Raw genomic sequence first — 20,014 nt, 5'->3', positions numbered from 1 at the left:
TTCAAAAATTAATGACCAAAATATTTTGTGTCTTTCGGCCTCGATTGCTTCGCAATGGAAGATTAAGTGTGGTGCAATTTCATCCCCCACACCACAGTCTGCACTTAAGGGGCTTCTTTGTTTATAAGCCTCGTTAGACCAACCATGAAGTCATTCTGTTACCTGTTCACGCTCAAGATTGCAGAACTTCTTTTAAAACACGGTTTCTGCATCATTAGCTAGCTATGTCCATGTTTTTGGTTTCAGTCCTACTGGCTCAAATGCTTCTCACTGCCATTCTAGCAAAGTCATTAATCTGCTACATCATTTAGATGTTAAAATGCTTCAAGACTCAGCTGGGAGCACTAACTGTTTGAGAGATGAAGTAACAGCTGTATACTTTCTCACACTTCACATTTGTGGGAGGCATGGACAAATAAAGCTAGAAATATACCATAACAATACTAGAAAATAAATGGTACAGAATTTTTATACTATCAAAAACACATAAAATTTAGCCCAGACAATTTAACAATATTAACACAGTATTAGATTCTGTTTTATTTCTAAGTTAGAGATTACATTGAAATGACAAGTCATGGGAAAACAATATGAACATACAGAGATGGTAGTTGTATTGCATACACAGGTATATAAGGGCACTGTATTGGTTGAGACATCATTTGTACTCAGGTGATTCCTGTGAAAAGGTTTCCAGTGCAATTAGGGCTGCACAACAAGAATTAACAGATTCTGTATGTGGAATGGTAGTTCTTGCTAGATGCATGGAGCATTTCATTTTAGAGATTGTTAGAGAATTCAATATTCCGAGATCAACAGTGTAAGGAGTGTGTCGAAAATGTCAAATTTCAGGCATTACTTCTCACCATGAACAGCACCGGGGCCAGCAGCCTTCGCTTAACAATCAAGGACAGTGTTGTTTGCATAGAACTGTGCTAACAAACAAGCAACACTGCGTGAAACAACTGCAGATATCAATGTGAGACACACGACAAACACATCCATTAGGATAGTGTAGCAAAATTTGGTATTAACATGCTCTGGCAGCAGATGATCGATGCAAGTGCCTTTGCTAACAGCACGACAATGCCTGCAACACTTCTCCTGGGCTCATGACCGTATCAGTTGGACCCTCGACGACTGGAAAACCGTGGCCTGGTCAGATGAGTCCTGATTTCAGTTGGTAAGAGCAGATGTTAGGGTTTGAGTGTGGTACAGACCCCACAAAGCCACGGACCCAAGTTGTCACCAAGGCACTGTGGAAGTTGGTGATGGCTCTGTAACAGTGTCGGCTGTGTTCACATAGAATGAACAGGGTCCTCTGGTCCAACTGAACTGATCATTGACTGGCAAAAGTTATGTTTTCAGCAACTTGCACATCATTTGCAGCCATTCATGAACTTCCATGTTCTCAAACAATGGTGGAAGTTTTATGCATGACAATGTGCTAGGTCACAGGGCCACAATTGATTGTGATTGGTTTGAAGAACATCCTGGAGAATTAAAAAGGAATGATTTGGCCCCCCAGATTGCCCAACATGAACCCCATCGAACATTTATGTGATACAATCGAGAGGTCACTTTGTGCACAACAGCCTGCACTGGTAACACTTTCCAATTATGTACAGTTATAGAGGCAGCTTATTTACAGTTATAGAGGCAGCAGGGCTCATTATTTCTGCAGTGAATTTCCAACAACTTATAGAGTCCATGCCATATTGAGTTGCTGCACTACCTCAGGCAGAAGGAGATCCAACACAATATTAGGAGGTTTCCCATGACTTTAGTCCTCTCAGTGTGTATACTAACACACTAACATATCACCATAAGAAACACAGTTGTAGTTTACTAACACATTAACATAACACAGAATATGTGTACAAACAGTTAAAAATAGGTAATAATAGATAAAAATAGGTAATAATAGATATAACGTAACCTGCTATAGTACCTACGAAACAGGTCAAAATTCAGCACCAACAAATAAATAAATGAAAGTGAAAATAGTGGAACTGTAAATGAAGAAAAAATATGAATTTTCCATTTATTTGTAAAGAGCAAGTATGTGGCAGGAGCACTAACAGTGAACAGATTCAAAAATGTACACAGCCAGACAAAAAAATAGCGAAACACGCAGAAGACATGTTCAGATACCAACTTACAGTAACTTCGTACATTTACACAACATCAGTGGATGGGTAAATGATTGAGCCACAATTCTCTGACAGGTGAAACAGCCACCAGAGTGCATTATTGTTGTCCATCTTTAGTGTCACTACAAGGCCTGGTAGGGAAGATAAGGGGCATGAACAGCATCAGATGTTCAGTGATCACTCAATGACACAGAGATGTTTCACATTCTTGAGAGCTTTATCAGCACTTAACAGAATTTGAAAGGGCTTCATTGTTTGTCTCCATGTAGCCTGCTGGTCGAATCATGCAATATTCAGATTTTTTGGGCATTTAGATGTGACAGTGTTCCGATGTTGGTTTGCATGCGAACGTCACAGCAGGCATACTCATCATCAAGGTTTTGGTTGATCACATCTGACAAGTGACATGGTCATTCAATCATTAAATGGTAGGTAAACTTTCCTCTTTCAGTTATGTGTAGCAAAGTTTTGCAAATATCAGAATTACAATAAAATGGCTATGTCAACATGCATTTTTTTCTCAAAATACCTTCACAAATGTGAATGGCTTATGGCACTTTACTAAGCAATGGCAATGAATATTTCATTGCCTTTGGTGACATACTAATCCATACCTTGACAATTCAAAAAATTAAATGTTTCTGTGATACTATTATAACACCCAGGGTATCCAGACTGCAAAATGAAAAACGAACAAAGAAAGTTCTGAAATACATCAGTAGAGGTGAACACTGTAAATGAAATTCTCTGATGCAAGGAAACCCTAATCCCAGTCAAACGTAACAAAGGCAGTACAACAGAGAGAGGAAAAAAGTGCCACTCATGACAAGCATATCAAAGGATAAAAAACCGAAATTTGCATACTAAAGCAGTATCAATACAAATACCTGCAAATTAAACCCAGCCAAGAAGTGTATACGCAAACAGGAAATTTTAAAAATTTGTTGTGTAATAAGTACACACTAATAGATAGGATTAGAAATCTTCATTGTGGGGAAAAGAATTCTACATTATTTAGTGGATAGCACAAGCAGGCTCTACAAAACACACTCTCTCTCTCTCTCTCTGTCTGTCTCTGTGTGTGTGTGTGTGTGTGTGTGTGTGTGTGTGTGTGTGTGCTCTCTCTCTCTCTCTCTCTCTCTCTCTCTCTCTGTGTGTGTGTGTGTGTGTGTGTGTGTGTGTGTGTGTGTGTGTGTGTGTGTCCGTCCAGCACGCTGCGAGCCACAGTCTCAAAAGAAAGCCTTTCATAACTATGAAACAGCCAGATGACATGAAAGGGGAAGGGGGGAGGGGGGGGGGGGGCACACCACGTGCATGAAACTAACTTTATCATTTCTGGAGCAGGACCTATGCCAATTATTCATTGACCATCTATGGGAATCCTTCCTAGCCGCCCAGAATACGAACTCCAGAGTCGCTGATGACATCTTCATAACCTGGACGAAGAGTGAGGACACTATAAGATTACTGTTCACAGAATTCGTTCAAACATCAATATGTGCATGTAGGCCTGCATCTCTGACAGGTGAATCATCTGTAAGTCAAATTTTCACAATCAAGCTTTATATTTTTTCAGAATGACCACTCACCAAAGACTATGTCAACCAAATCCAACTGAACACAGCACTTAACACGGGACAAAATCCATCAATCATTGTGCCCAGAAATGCAATTCTCACAACTTGCTGATGCTGAAGCCCCTTAGGTTTGTATGCACACATTGATATTCAGATGGGATGTGAGAACAAAAAGTAACCACACCAAAAATCTGTGGACTTTGATTCTTCAAGTAGACGAGTGATCCAAAGTAAGCATATAAATACCGTATTTACTCGAATCTAAGCCGCACTCGAATCTAAGCCGCACCTGAAAAATGAGACTCGAAATCAAGGAAAAAAAATTTTTCCATAATCTAAGCCGCACCTGAAATTTGAGACTCTAAATTCAAGGGGAGAGAAAAGTTTTAGGCCGCACCTCCAAATCGAAACAAAGTTGGTCCATTTTAATATGAGACACAATTTAGGTCGAATGAATGACGATACAGCTACAGTAGTTTGGTTCGAGTCGTAAGCTTAACAGTTAAGCTTTACCAGGTAGCCATTGCTATGCGTCAGACGCTCCATCCGTATTTATTTGGGTACCCTTCCTTTTTCATGTGCTTCGTCTGGTTTGAATTGATTGCTTATTTTTCTTTGATCTCATAAGTGCCGTTCTCTTCGTTATAGGTGTTAACATCACTCCAAGCTGAAAATGCATTACTGTACAGTTTCATGCATTGTTTGTCGCATTCTGATAATGAGTGTTTACGGCCTGTCACCGCTCGTGGCATGGCTTGCTTTTGTGCGTGCTACTGCCGCTTACAATGAAAAAAAGAGAGAGACAGAGAGAGAGGAATTGTCTCATTAGCGAAACAATGGCAAAGAGACTGCTATTTGTTGTTACTTACACTGCTGCTTTCTTTGATAATGGTCAACAAGAACCAAATAACAGACTGCGTATGATAGAAGATGTTCTGAACGAGAGTTTAGCGAAAATTTTTCTCCGTTTGAAAATCTTTGCAGACGCCTCTTTAGCACATTACTTTCCTCACAGAAATTAGTCATCTTAGATTTAAAAATCTAGTCAATTGCCGTGCTTCATTTCTGAATGTATCACTATTAGGCATAAGAATAATACGGATATAAACATGACACGATATGTATATTCTTCCGCGTTTGCTGTTGTCTCACTCTAGTTTCGTATTTATTAGGCAGACAGGATTAAATGGGATAGCAGCAAACGCGAAAGAATACATGGCAAAATGTTTATATTCGTATTATTCTTATGGTGAAGAGAATACTGCATGTGATTCACAATTCAAAAAGTTCCTATTAGCAACCATCTCTTCTCAAAGGTAGGAAAAAATTCAGAACGTAGAGTTACCCATATTGACAAAAACCCCAAACAGTCTTGCCAGTCGGATTTTTGTAGTACATTGAAATGCTGCTACATTTGAAGATGAACAATACGGAATTTGTATTTACTTCGTTGGATAATGTATGAAAATGCAGTGGTCGAAACTCGGGGCGGAGAAAAAAAGCTCGTCTTCCACCTTTTTTTAAATTTATTTACTGACGCAGAGGTTTTGGCGCCAGTATTTATCTTTGTGCCTGCAAAGCAAGCCTGTTTAGCACTACATACATTCGACGGCAGAAGTCAGTTGTGTCGGCACCTACCAACATTTTTCAGAACTTCCGCTTACTTCGCACTCGATTCTAAGTCGCAGGCGGTTTTTTTTATTACAAAAACCGGAAAAAAGTGCGGCTTAGATTAGAGTAAATATGGTAAAACTGACACTGGTGAGGCAGTTAAATAAAAGTGTGTTAACTTAGTAAAAACATGATGTACATGTGGTGTTGTTCTTGCTGTTGTTGTTAAGGTCATCAGTCCTAAGACTGATCTGATTCAGCTCTCCATGCTGACAATTACTTGATACCTCAAGTTGTCACCTATCATCCTTTCTTTTAATCATTTTGCATCACAAATTTCTTTTTCCCCTCAATTCAGTTCAGTAACTGCTCATTTGTCATTCAATCTAACCATCTTATCTTCAGCATTCTTCTTTAGCACTATATATCAAAAGCTTCTACGCTCCTTTTGTCTGAACTGCTTATTGTCGACATTTCACTTCCATATAAGACTACATTCCAGACGAATAGCTTCAGAAAGAATTTTGTAATACTTAAATTATTTTTAGATGTTAACAAATTACTCTTTTTTTTCAGAAATACCTTTCTAGCTATTGGTAGTTTGCATTTTACACCCCTCTACATTTGGTCATCATCAGTTATTTTGCTGCCAAAATAGCAAAACTCGTCCACTACTTTTAATGTATCATTTCATAACCTAATTCCCTCAGCACTGCTTCACACAGTTCAATTAAATTCCATAAACCTTGTTTTGTTTTTCTTAATGTTCCTCTTATAATTTATTTTCAAGACTGTATACATTCTGTTCAACTGCTCTTCGAAGTTCTTTGCCATCTCTGACATAATTAAAATGTTATCAGCAAATCGCAAAGTTTTTATTTCTTCTCCATCAACTTTCATTCCCTTCCCAAATTTCTTCATGGTTTACTCCACAGCTTGTTCAATATAAAAATCCAATAACAGTGGGGATAGGCTACAAACCCTATCCCTTTTATGTTCTTCAAGTCTCCAACTCTCATCTGGTTTCTGTACAGCACGTATATAATGTTTTTTTGCCTGTATTTTATCCCTGATACCTTGGGAATTTCAGAGAGCGCATTCCAGTCAACATTATCTATCTTTTCTCTTGGTCTACAAATACTATAAAATGAAGGTTTGCCTTTCTTCAATCTATCTTCTACAGTAAGCCAAACGGTCAATCAGTATTGCCTTGCGTGTACATACATTTCTCCAGAACACAGTCTTTTCTGAGTTCAGCATCTACCAGTTTTTCCATACTTCTGTTAATAATCTGTGGCAATATTTTTCGAACATGACTTATTAAGGTGATGGTTCGGTAAGTATGCACACTTGTCGGCATCTGCCTTCTTTGAAATTGGATTTATTTTTATTGCATTCTTCCTGGGGGTATTTCACCAATCTCCTAGATCTTACTTATCAAGTGGAATAATTCTGCCATGGCTGGCTTTCCCAAGGCTTTTCGTAGTTCTGATTCAATAGCATCTACTCCATGGTCCTTGTTTCCACAGAGGTCTTCCAGTGTTCTGTCAAATTCTTACAGTATCATATCTCCCATCTCATTTCCACATATTTCCTCTTCTCTTTCTATAATAATGTCCTCAAGTTGCTTTCTCTCATACAGACCTTGTACATATTAACTCCCACCTTTTCCTTTTTTGCTTAGTACTGGTTTGCCATATGAGGTTTGATATTCATACAAATGCTTCTGTTTTCTCCAAGTATCTCTCTAATTTTCCTACAGGTGGTATCTGTCTTTCCCCTAGTTATGCAGGCTTCTACAGCCTTGTATTCATCCTCTAGCCATTCATGCTTAGCCATTACACACTTATTTTTTAAATTTACCTATTCCCTTTCACTTGCTTCATTTCCTGAATTTTTATATTTTCTCCTTTTGTCAATTAAATTCAATATCTCCTGTGTTATATAGGGATTTCTCCTAGGTCTTGTATTTTTACCTATGTGGTCCTCTGCTGTCTTCCCTACTTTATCGCTCAAAGCTACTAGCTATGTCTGCTATTGTACTCCTTTCCCCTGTTTCAGTCAAATGTTACCCAATGCTCACACTGAAACTCTCGAGAACTTCTGGTTCTCCAATTTATTGATCTCCTTAATTACTTTCATAATTTCTTCCATTAACTAAAAACAGTTTTTTTGCCTTGTTTCACAAATTGTATTATGATTACTGAAATGGGATTATAACCTGAAACATAGGTTGCGCAGTAATGTACCTGAAAATGGGCTTATAACCTGAAACTTAGGTTGTGCAGTAACCATAATAAAATTTGTGAGACAAGCCAAAAAAGTGTTTTTTTTTATTGTCATTTTTTCTGTTTTTCATCTTTCCCTTAGTTGCTCTAAATTCATGGAGGTATGTACTGGAAATGAAGGCAGTTAGTTGCACAGACAGTACATACCTCCACAACTGTTTGTTTAGTTAATTTACGATGTTTCACCAAGAACCCACAGTTGATTCAATTAAAATAATTTCTTCCATTGTAATCTGCAGCCCATAAACAATAAATTATGGTTAGAGCCCACAGCTGCCCTGGAAATGTCTTACAGTTTAACATGTGGTTTCGATATCTCTGTCTTACCATTATACAATCAAACTGAAACCTTCCACTGTCCACAGATCCCTTCCACATACCCAACCTTCTTTCATGAGTCTTAAACCAAGCGATAATGATGATTATATTACACACTATGCAAAATTCTAACAGGCAGCTTCCACTTTCAGTTCTTTCCCTCCACCCATGTCGTGCTATTTTTCCTTCTCTTTCTTTTCCTACTGCCGAATTCCAGTTACCCATACAAATTTTTGTTTCCCTTAACTATCTAAATAATTTTCTATATCTTATATTATATTCATTCAATCTCATCATCTGTTGAGCTAATTGGCATATAAACTTGTACTACGTGGTGAGTGTTGGCTTCATGTATATCTTGGCTATGATAATGGGATAGAGATGCTGTTAACAGTAGCTTACCCACATTTCTATTGTCTTATTCATTATTAGGTCTACTCACGCATTACCACTATTTAGTGAGCACTGATAACCAGTGTTGAGCACCCCAACCCGCGAAAAACACACACACACACACACACACACACACACACACACACACACACACACACACACACACACACACACACATTGTTTGTTTGTGTAACATCACAAAAAAAAATACATACGTAAATACCGCACCTGATAATGAGAAAAATTCTCAAAACATGTTTTGCTCAGCATGAATAAAATACATAACCGGCACTGTGTTTACACTAAAATCATTTGAGCAACTCAAAAGTGCATGATGGTGTCAACCAGTGCTCCAAATGGCCATACGCCGAAACACACTAAATATGGTTCGACAAAAGTGTCATGATGATCACAACAACCACAAAACTATGTTTGCACAGTAGAGAGAGTTTGAAAATGGTTGTCATTGGTCATGATATCTTCATCTGCGCGAATCTAGTTACTCCCATTAGGTACCACACCAAGTAGAGCTTAGCAGCGGCGCGAGATAGGGCACAAATTGTTCCAACTTTTACATGTTTACCGGTTCAAATCCGCTGAGCAGAGTGCACTCTTTGAACGATCTCTATTTCACCTGTAAATCCCATTTAGCGTCTGATTACGGCTTCAGACTGAGGAGTCTACCACATGTCAAGTATCAAACAAGGGTTTAGTAAGCTACCTCATTTCTTGGTAGAAAACACTTCCTGAGGATTCTCCCAATAAATCCCAGTCTGGCATCCGCCTTTCCTCAGATCATTTTGTGTTGTTGTTCCATTTTAAATTGCTCTATACATTTACTCTCAGATATTTAACCCCACACAACTGCTTCCAGGGATTTTTCAACACAACTGTGTTACCTTACAACTATGGGTCTTCAGCCTAATTCTGCATCATACATTACATTTGTGTATCTTGAGGATCAACTGCCAATCCTTACATGAAGTGTCATTCTCTTCATGTCTTTCTGCACCCACCATAATTTTCTAGTATTGCAACATCTCTATACAGGGTGTTACAAAAAGGTACAGCCAAACTTTCAGGAAACATTCCTCACACACAAATAAAGAAAAGATGTTATGTGGACATGTGTCCGGAAACGCTTAATTTCTATGTTAAAACTCATTTTAGTTTTGTCAGTATGTACTCCAACGTGATGAAATTGTAAATTTTCACAATCAACATGTGTGGGCTGACGAGAATCCGCACACAATTGTGCAATCACGTCATCAACACAGATTTTCTGTGAACGTTTGGGCAGGCATTTTTGGCGATGTCTTGATTGGGCCCCATATTCTTCCACCTACACTCAATGGAGCACGTTATCATGATTTCATACGGGATTCTCTACCTGTGCTGCTAGAACATGTGCCTTTACAAGTACGACACAACATGTGGTTCATGCACGATGGAGCTCCTGCACATTTCAGTCGAAGTGTTCGTACGCTTCTCAACAACAGATTCGGTGACCGATGGATTGGTAGAGGTGGACCAATTCCATTGCCTCCAGGCTCTCCTGACCTCAACCCTCTTGACTTTCATTTATGGGGGCATTTGAAAGCTCTTGTCTACGCAACCCCAGTACCAAATGTAGAGACTCTTCGTGCTCGTATTGTAGACGGCTGTGATACAATATGCCATTCTTTAGGGCTGCATCAGCGCATCAGAGATTCCATGCGACGGAGGGTGGATGCATGTATCCTCGCTAACGGAGGACATTTTGAACATTTCCTGTAACAAAGTGTTTGAAGTCACGCTGGTATGTTCTGTTGCTGTGTGTTTCCATTCCATGATTAATGTGATTTGAAGAGAAGTAATAAAATGAGCTCTAACATGGAAAGTAAGCGTTTCCGGACACATGTCCACATAACATATTTTCTCTCTTTGTGTCTGAGGAATGTTATCCCACAAGGAAAATAGCAGACATGATGATCTGTTATGGTCTGGCAAATAGAAGCAACTGTCGAATGCTGAAAAATATCCAGAATGCTGGGTCCCATTTGCACAATTATTCAGTTATTTTTTTCCAAATGCTAGCAGACTCTGGTTCTGTAGGTACAAAACAACAGTGTGTGGCAGACCTCTCACCACTGATACTCCTGTTGTGGAGGAGGGAGCATTGCAATAAGTGGAAGAGGATCCTGAAAATAGTGTACATAGAATATCATCATTTATCAGGTTTAGTCATCCTCTAGTCTGAACAATCCTCTATGAACAATTCCTATAACCACATCATGGACATCATGTTCAAGCCTTTCAGCCACAATATCACCCTGTCAGAATGCAGTTTTGCAAACGGCTGTTGCAAAGCTGTGGTGGCGGTAATTCACTTCTCAGAACAAAGATAATATTCACATATGAGGTTTGTTTCAGGCAAATGGGATCATCACTATTCATAAACAACATATGTGGGCTGATGAAAATCTACAAGCAATTGAAGAAACAAGGCATTAGTGCCAATTTTCAATTGGTGTGTGGTAAGAATTATTGGCAAGAGACTAATAGCATCTTACATACTACCAAACAGGTTGACTGGTGCGAGATATCATCAGTTCTTATCAAATGAATCCCCTATGAGATACCTCCAACAACAGCTGAAGATGTGGTTCATGCACGATGGAGCACCAGCTCATTTTCTCTGGAATGTCCGAAAACACCTCACACATACATGTAATGGGCTATGGATTGATAGGGCAGATCCAGTGTGTTAGCTAGCTAGTATCACAATCTTAATCCTGTGGATTTTTGGTTATGTGGCCACTTGAAATCTCTGGTGTATGTATAAACACTATAAGAATGCATAATCAATGTCTGGCATTGCATCTGTGTCCCACGTGGAGTTTTTCAGGCAGTACTCATTCCCTATGATGTCTGGCATAAACATGAATTACTTTGAACGGACAGCATATTGAGCACCTCCTTTAGCAATGGCCCACAAGTGCAGGTCTTATGTAATAGCAAGCAGATTACTTTAGAAGCTCTGCTGTTTCACAGTAAGAGAGTAGTGTGTTCTCATTTGTTTGCTACATTCTGTAGGTCATTTGTAATAAAGAGTTTTCAATAGAGCATGTGTGTTTCCCAATACGAAAATTCTTAGCTCTTAATGTATACATTTTAGCATCCAAGATTACTGGACATTTTTGTTCTGTTTTGGTACATACTACAACTCTCAGAATATGGGACACTTTTTCTAATGTCCATTATTTTAGATAGTGTTGGTCCTATAATATTCCCTTGGGGTATCCCAAAATTACTTTTACAGCTGAAGATTTCTCACCATTAAGAACAACATGCTGTGGTGTATTTGGTATAAACTACTTAGTCCAAGCACAAAGCTGGTCTTATGTTCAGTACACTTTTATTTTATTCATTAGGTGACACTGTCAAACTGTGCCAAATGCTTTCCAGAAGTCAAAAGAAACACAGTATCATCCTGGGCATTCCTGTCTCATAAATGAACAGAGTGACCTGGGATTAACATGATCTTATAGGAGATATTTGCAGCCTCCAGAATGATAGTAACACTCAAGTGCATAAAAACAAACAAAACACACAAAGTTATAATGTTAAGTTAATATATTTAGAACTACTAACCAGTAGCTGTATGTAACAACGCAATTCTATCAGCCATCTGAGAACTGTCATCAAGCAGGCTGTCAATCATTTCTGGTTCAACAACACGTTTCCACTTCTTCCGTTTCTTCTGAAACATTTCAGTCGCAATGCATACATTATATACACAACACTTTGTTATATGTTAATCTCATGTAGTTCTATACATTTTGCCATTATCTAGAGAGAATTTAATAGCACATCATACTAATGATCAACTACAAAGAATCAAAAATTAATTCCTCTTCTGTGTAAGAGCAAACAAATCTTGCCCCAATATGACTAAGCAATACTTCTTACTAGTACATAGAAAAATGGTTAAAAAGTTGTAAGCGTAGGAAGTTGGTATTTCATAAGATTAAAGGTTGTATACCTTTTATAAGTAGAAGAAGAATGGGTAGCTTTGAGGGATGAAGTAGTGAAGGCAGCAGAGGATCAAGTAGGTAAAAAGACGAGGGGTAGTAGAAATCCTTGGGTAACAGAAGAAATATTGAATTTAATTGATGAAAGGAGAAAATATAAAAATGCAATAAATGAAGCAGGCAAAAAGGAATACAAACGTCTCAAAAATGAGATCGACAGGAAGTGCAAAATGGCTAAGCAGGGATGGCTAGAGGACAAATGTAAGGATGTAGAGGCTTATCTCACTAGGGGTAAGATAGATACTGCCTACAGGAAAGTTAAGGAGACCTTTGGAGAAAAGAGAACCACTTGTATGAATATCAAGAGCTCAGATGGAAACCCAGTTCTAAGCAAAGAAGGGAAAGAAGAAAGGTGGAAGGAGTATATAGAGGGTCTATACAAGGGCGATGTATTTGAGGACAATATTATGGAAATGGAAGAGGATGTAGATGAAGATGAAATGGGAGATGTGATACTGCGTGAAGAGTTTGACAGAGCACTGAAAGACCTGAGTCGAAACAAGGCCCCGGGAGTAGACAACATTCCATTAGAACTACTGACAGCCTTGGGAGAGCCAGTCGTGACAAAACTCTACCATCTAGTGAGCAAGATGTATGAGACAGGCGAAATACCCTCAGACTTCAAGAAGAATATAATAATTCCAATCCCAAAGAAAGAAGGTGTTGACAGATGTGAAAATGACCGAACTATCAGTTTAGTAAGTCACGGCTGCAAAATACTAACGCAAATTCTTTACAGATGAACGGAAAAACTAGTAGAAGCCGACCTCGGGGAAGATCAGTTTGGATTCCGTAGAAATATTGGAACACGTGAGGCAATACTGACCCTACGACTTATCTTAGAAGCTAGATTAAGGAAAGGTAAACCTACGTTTCTAGCATTTGTAGACTTAGAGAAATGCTTTTGACAATGTTGACTGGAATACTCTCTTTCAGATTCTGAAGGTGGCAGGGGTAAAATACAGGGAACGAAAGGCTATTTACAATTTGTACAGAAACCAGATGGCAGTTATAAGAGTCTAGGGGCATGAAAGGGAAGCAGTGGTTGGGAAGGGAGTGAGACAGGGTTGTTGCCTCTCCCCGATGTTATTCAATCTGTATATTGAGCAAGCAGTAAAGGAAACAAAAGAAAAATTCGTAGTAGGTATTAAAATCCACGGAGAAGAAATAAAAACTTTGAGGTTTGCCGATGACTTTGTAATTCTGTCAGAGACAGCAAAGGACTTGGAAGAGCAGTTGAACGGAATCAATAGCATCTTGAAAGGAGGGTATAAGATGAACATCAACAAAAGCAAAACGAGGATAATGGAATGTAGTCGAATTAAGTCGGGAGATGCTGATGGTATTAGATTAGGAAATGAGACACTTAAAGTAGTAAAGGAGTTTTGCTATTTGGGGAACAAAATAACTGATGATGGTCGAAGTAGAGAGGATATAAAATGTAGAGTGGCAATGGCAAGGAAAACGTTTCTGAAGAAGAGAAATTTGTTAACATCGAGTATTGATTTAAGTGTCAGGAAGTCGTTTCTGAAAGTATTTGTATGGAGTGTAGCCATGTATGGAAGTGAAACATGGACGATAAATAGTTTGGAAAGGAAGAGAATAGAAGCTTTCAAAATGTGGTGCTACAGAAGAATGCTGAAGATTAGATGGGTAGATCACATAACTAATGAGGAGGTATTGAATAGGATTGGGGAGAGGAGAAGTTTGTGGCACAACTTGAATAGAAGAAGGGATCGATTGGTAGGACATGTTCTGAGGCATCAAGGGATCACCAATTTAACATTGGAGGGCAGCGTGAAGGGTAAAAATCGTAGAGGGAGACCAAGAGATGAATACACCCAGCAGATTCAGAAGGATGTAGGTTGCAGTAGGTACTGGGAGATGAAGAAGCTTGCAGAGGATAGAGTAGCATGGAGAGCTGCATCAAACCAGTCTCAGGATTGAAGGCCACAACAACAACAACAACAACGACAACCAGCTTTCATAAGAGACCTCTTCAATATAATCACACTTTTTCAAAGGATAACTTTCTTAATACCCTGTCTTTCACAAACATCAGTAATATAGTTTAATATACCCATTTACACTTATGGAAAATTGTAAATCAATAATCACATGTTGCGGTGCTGTTGTTGGCATTGGTAGTACCCACATTCAAAAATATTATAATTTACATATTTCTTCTTCACTTTGTACCTTATTTTTTTTTATAGAAAAATCAATACGCCCTCATTAAAAATTGAATCGTAATCTTTAGTCATAGACTCTAACACAAAAAAACAACAACAATGTCCCTGAGGGCTAGGAGACAAGCAGTGGAAACTCTCATCATGTGCAGGCAGGCATTATCTTGCTGAAATGTATGCCCTGGACAGCTTGTCATGAAGGGCAACAAAATGGGGCGTAGAATATCATCAACATACCACTGTGCTGTAAGGGTGCCACAGATGACAACCAAAGGGGTCCTGTTATGAAAAGAAATGGCATCCTAGGCCATTACTCTTGGTTGTCAGGCCATATGGCAGGCGACAGTCAGGTTGATATCCTATCGGTGTCCAGGGTGAATCCAGACAAGTCTTCAACTTGGATCTCATTGACTGGAGTAGAGTTGTCCTCAGAGATGTGTCCCACTTTGACCTGAGCTCCAATTAAAAGCAAAGATGTGTCTGGAGACACTCCAGACAGCAATGGGACACTGCTGCCCACCATATGGCCCTACAACCAGGAGTGACAGTCTATTGTGTCATTTCTTTTCATAGCAGGGACCCTTTTGGTGTCATCTGCAGCACCCTTACAGCACAGTGATATGTCTATGATAGCCATCTTTGCCATACATTTCAGCAAGATAATATCTGTCCACGCCTGTCTAGAGTTTCTACTGCTTGTCTTTGTCCTTGCCAAGTCCTACCTTGGCCACCAAAGGTCACCGGATCTCTCCCCAATTGAAAATATTTAGAGCATTATGGGCAGGTCCCTCCAAGCACCTCACGATTTTGATGATCTAATGCGCCAATTGGAAAAAAATTGGCACGATATCCCTCAGGAGGACATCCAACAGCTCAATCAATCAATAGCGCAATGAACAACTGCTTGCACAAGCAGCAGAGATGGACCAACACATTATTGACTTGCTCAATTTGTGAAGCTCTCTCTCTTGAATAATTCATCCAATTTTTCTGAAATTTAAGTATTTGTTATTGAGTGTATACACAATTTGGTCATCTAGCATTGGAAAGACAGGAATACTGAAAACACCAGTATCATATTGAGGAAACTGGTGATCCAATAAAGGAATCATCACAATGAATTTTATGGATTCAAAAACTTGATGATTTGAAAGTTTCACCTAAGTCAGGAAAGAAGAATAATCAATACACTCGCAAAATGCGTAAGGCGAAAGGCGAAAGGTGACCTGCATTATGACGGATGTAAGATACAACACCTGGAATGTGTTCTGAGGGGAAAGCATGCTCCACCAGTTGCACGAGAAGTTTCAGGAAACCTATCACCTGGTGACGTGACACATCAGAAAAAAAAATGTTGGGGATGGCCTTGCTGCCATGCATCCCCATGGTGATGGACAGAATTGATCGTATATTGTGCAAACACATCATTGAGTCTATTTACAAACCAACCAAGAAGATAGAAGAGTGTCTCATATTGGCAAAGGACAAAACAGACCAACTCGCAATGTTGGGAATATACTGCATACTGTGTACACATGGAATAATCTATGCTGGAGTGATTGGATGATCCAATAATACCAGGTTCATCAAATACAAAATGTATGGCTGATTGGGACAGGTGACGAAATCGGCAAAGGCAGAGTACATGCCATGCGAGATCGACACATGATAAAATTCACAGACACGCAGGTTCTTATACTGGATTCCCATGTTGCACTAAACTACCACTGCGGGTAACAAAGGGAGAACTACATCATTAACGACCAGGGAAAAGCCCTCAGACCTAGACGTGATAGTACCTACATCTCCACCTGCAGGCTTGACTCCAGTCCACCACTAGCAATGGAGGGTGAACCTTTGACAATGCCAGTTACTTGTGCTGGCAAAACATCAGAAAAATCATTGAAGAAACATCAGACAAATATCCCGAAACAAAAGCCAACAAGCAATACATTACGTATAGGCCAAAAAAGTCTTAACAATTTTGAACTTACCTTCTGTTCCATCTCTTCTTCACGCCGTTTACGATACTGCTCGGCTTTGTGTTGCTTCACCATATCTTTTAGATTTGCTATGTACTCATCAGTCTGCTGGAGGAGGAGTGACAGCCGTTTATCTTTCTTCTGATCAATCAGTTTTCTATGGGCAGAAATAAGGTACAAAATAAGTTTGCTCAAACATTCACTAGCTGCTAGTTTTCTTTAATAAATTTTTGCTAATTTCAGGCATCCTTGTGTAAACAGTTTCACTTAACTGTGCAATTAACAGCTTTAATAAGAGGGAAAACTACTAGTATTTTTACTAGAAACTTTCCAAGATTGGCCAGCAAAGTAATGAGTTCAGACAAATGAACAGATACCACCTACACAATAATTATTCAGATGTTGGTAGAAGTAAAAGTACCCACTCACCATATAGTTAAGCCACTGAGTGGGCAACAGGCACTTGAACAAGATTGAAATTATTGTGCTTTCAATCTTGTTTATGTGCCAGCTGATCAGGCAATGCCTTAATTACACAGTGGGTTGGTATCTTTACTCCTTGCATTGTTTGTATTCCCAGATTTGCATGACTTCCCAGTACCACATTAACTACATGCAGAGTAAATTCAAACTCTAACAATAGATTTTCAGAAACTGATCATGACTGTTTGTTGTTTTCATAGACTGAACACTTGACATGCACAGCAAAAAGTACCAAACACTTACAAATGGTGAGTAAACTCAACCAACATGTTACAATACAGTGTGTAACAATACAGTACTGTTTCTTTACAGAAGCTGTTGAAAACATTAACTACAATGACCATACAGACTGTAGCCAAAGCACCATAAGCTGTTTCAGATTATTGATAACCAGGAGATAATGTAAAACAATCCTGACTGTACCACTTCTTATCTGCAATTAACATTAACAGAAACAAAACCCATGAGAATTAAGCAAAACACAATTAAAATCTCAGAGCAGACAGACAAGATGGCAGATAACTGTGTTGTCAACAGTGTGTTTCACAAATCAGTGGAAAAATTTTCTTTAGAAACATGACATCTTCCATATTATACACACTGGCACTGGTGTGCAGGGAGTTCGGTACACTCAACAAAGATAAATATGTCAACAATTTGAAATAATTACTCTTACCTCTATAATGAGGCACTGGGCATGTCTGTTTCTTATGTTAAAGCACTCAGCAAACTGTAATTATCAGTCTTGAAATGTAATGGGTGGACTTCACAGCTATCGCATACTAGAAAAATGTTTAGCAATATAATGTCGATGTCCTGTCTAATAAACACACTGATCACAGACACAAAACTAATGCTCCTCCTGAAGTACTGGCTGACAGACTTCATATACACAAAAGCTAGACACGACATGACGAACAATTTCAGTAAATACAGCTTTATATTTGTATTTGTCATAATCAGTGTAATTTCTTATTATGAGGAATTGAACAATGATGTTCCTTAACATTTCCACTCCAGTGTCCAGTGGTGCTCAACACTGTCAATTTTGTTTTCCACTCAGATGTCAAGCATCATTCGACACAGTTTTTCATAGCTCACATGCTCTATCTTGAATTTGACCGTATTAGACATCAATGCTGCACAGTACTGCCATCTAGGGAAGCCTGTGTTAACTTAAGTGTCTAACTGTGGCAGTTATGTTGAGAGAAAGGTTGTAATTATTATGTTCACGTTAATTGGTGTGAAATGGCTAGTTCTTCATCTGCAGTTCTTTCTGAAGATGAGGTCTAAATGAAAATGAGAGTGGTAATTATTCAGATGATGTCAGTGATTTTCTTGTAAACAATTCATGTGCAACAATGATGAAAAGAGTGTATCCTGAATAGTTTCAAAAAATATCACCCTGAAGAGTTTCGAAAAGAAAAAAAAAATCACAGAATTAAAAGTTTTGAATTGTCATTCTTATGTAAAAGTATCTTAATGAAAGCTCACTTTCTGTTTTAATGTATACCCTGACTGTTGGCCACTGACATCATTTCCACAAAGCGACTCGTGCAATTCTCTATGGCATGCTTGTCGTCCGGGTGGTGGCAATTTAAATAAGAGTGCACGGAGATGCCCTGTGTATGCATTATGGAATGCAAAGGGTTAAGTCCATCTTCTGTCATTTGTCTGGTTACATAGCCAGGCTATTCTTGTTTCATTTCTATTACAATTACCAACATCCTCAACATCTCAAAATTGACAGCAGTGAGATTTTTTAGGAAGATCTAAGAGTATAGCAAAGGACATAGGGGTGGTGTATTTCTCTCAGACAAAAAATCCAAAGCCATCGGAATAGAAACTGAGGTTGCACGTGAGACTTTTTGGGCAAGACTCAGTGTTAAGGACGGATACAAAATGGTAAATGGATATTTCTATGAACCACCAGACTCCCCTCCTCCCTCTTCTCCCCCCCCCCTTTCAAGTTAACACATTTCTTTGAAAAAACTTCAGTTCACAAGACTGTATGTGCCCCAAATTGTACTGTCATCACTGGAGGAGACTTTCACCATCCAACGATCAATTTGGAAAACTACAGTTTGGAAGTGGTGGGTGTGACAAGGCATCCTGTGAAACATTATTAAATTCTCTGAGAATGACCTACAACAGACAGAAGCCCACTCATAATGTACATATAATATACCTAAGGGCAACAACTAAACATTATATCTTTGAGGATATCCACATTGAAACTAGTATCAGTGACTATGAGGCATTTGTAGCAGCAATTATTACTTAAGTACATATGGCAATTACCACAAGTAATAATATTTACATGTCTGGTAAGCTAGGTCTTTACCTACAATTTCAGTAAATACAGCTTTATATTATATTATTACTTGTGTTAATTGCCATTTGTACTTCAGTAATAATTGCTGCTACAAATGCCTCATAGTCACTGATACCAGATTCAACACTGTGTTTGAAAAGAGGAACTTCAAACATTTTGTCTCCAAGCAGTAGCATGTACAAAAAGTGTAGCTCTAGTTTAAAAGGATAGCTGATCATGCACTGAATAAACATGTAGCAGCTAGAACAGTCTGTGATTGTAGGGTCACTCCATAGTATACTCACTGTAAAGTAACTTCAACAAGACTGTGACTACTTCATAGAAGTTTTAAAACAAAACATAGGGGTACAGAGCAGTGCTAAATAAATGCCTCTAGCTGTCAAGAGGGCTGTGTGGAAAGCTTAATAAATTCTGATTGTATATGAAGAATATTAGTTGCATCAAAGTTAAAGCCCAGGTACTCATTGATGACACAGGAATTGAAAGCAAAAGTAAAAATGCTGAACTTATTTTTCAACCCCCCCCCCCCCCGCATGACATCCTGAAAGCCATGGACCAAGTCAACCAGGCAGATGCAGTATTTCTTAAGTTTCAACAAGCATTTAACTCAGT

The 20,014-nt window shown here is 38.7% G+C and overlaps 1 protein-coding gene across 1 annotated transcript in view; it reads right to left on the bottom strand.

The window, feature by feature from the left end:
- LOC126249020 (ATP-dependent helicase brm-like) overlaps positions 1 to 20,014 on the bottom strand; it is a 285,958-nt gene that overhangs the window by 180,708 nt on the left and 85,236 nt on the right. Inside the window, exons 9-10 of the mRNA XM_049950621.1 lie at positions 16,597 to 16,741; positions 11,974 to 12,082 (exon numbers count right to left, since the gene is read on the bottom strand). Coding sequence (XP_049806578.1) covers positions 11,974 to 12,082; positions 16,597 to 16,741 — 254 coding nt within the window. The remainder of the gene's footprint in view (positions 1 to 11,973; positions 12,083 to 16,596; positions 16,742 to 20,014) is intronic.

Source organism: Schistocerca nitens, chromosome 3 (genome assembly GCF_023898315.1).
Source record: "Schistocerca nitens isolate TAMUIC-IGC-003100 chromosome 3, iqSchNite1.1, whole genome shotgun sequence".
Classification (NCBI taxonomy): Eukaryota; Metazoa; Arthropoda; class Insecta; order Orthoptera; family Acrididae; genus Schistocerca; species Schistocerca nitens.
The sequence above is the reverse complement of the archived record's forward strand: the minus strand, read 5'-3'. Positions and strand labels throughout refer to the sequence as shown.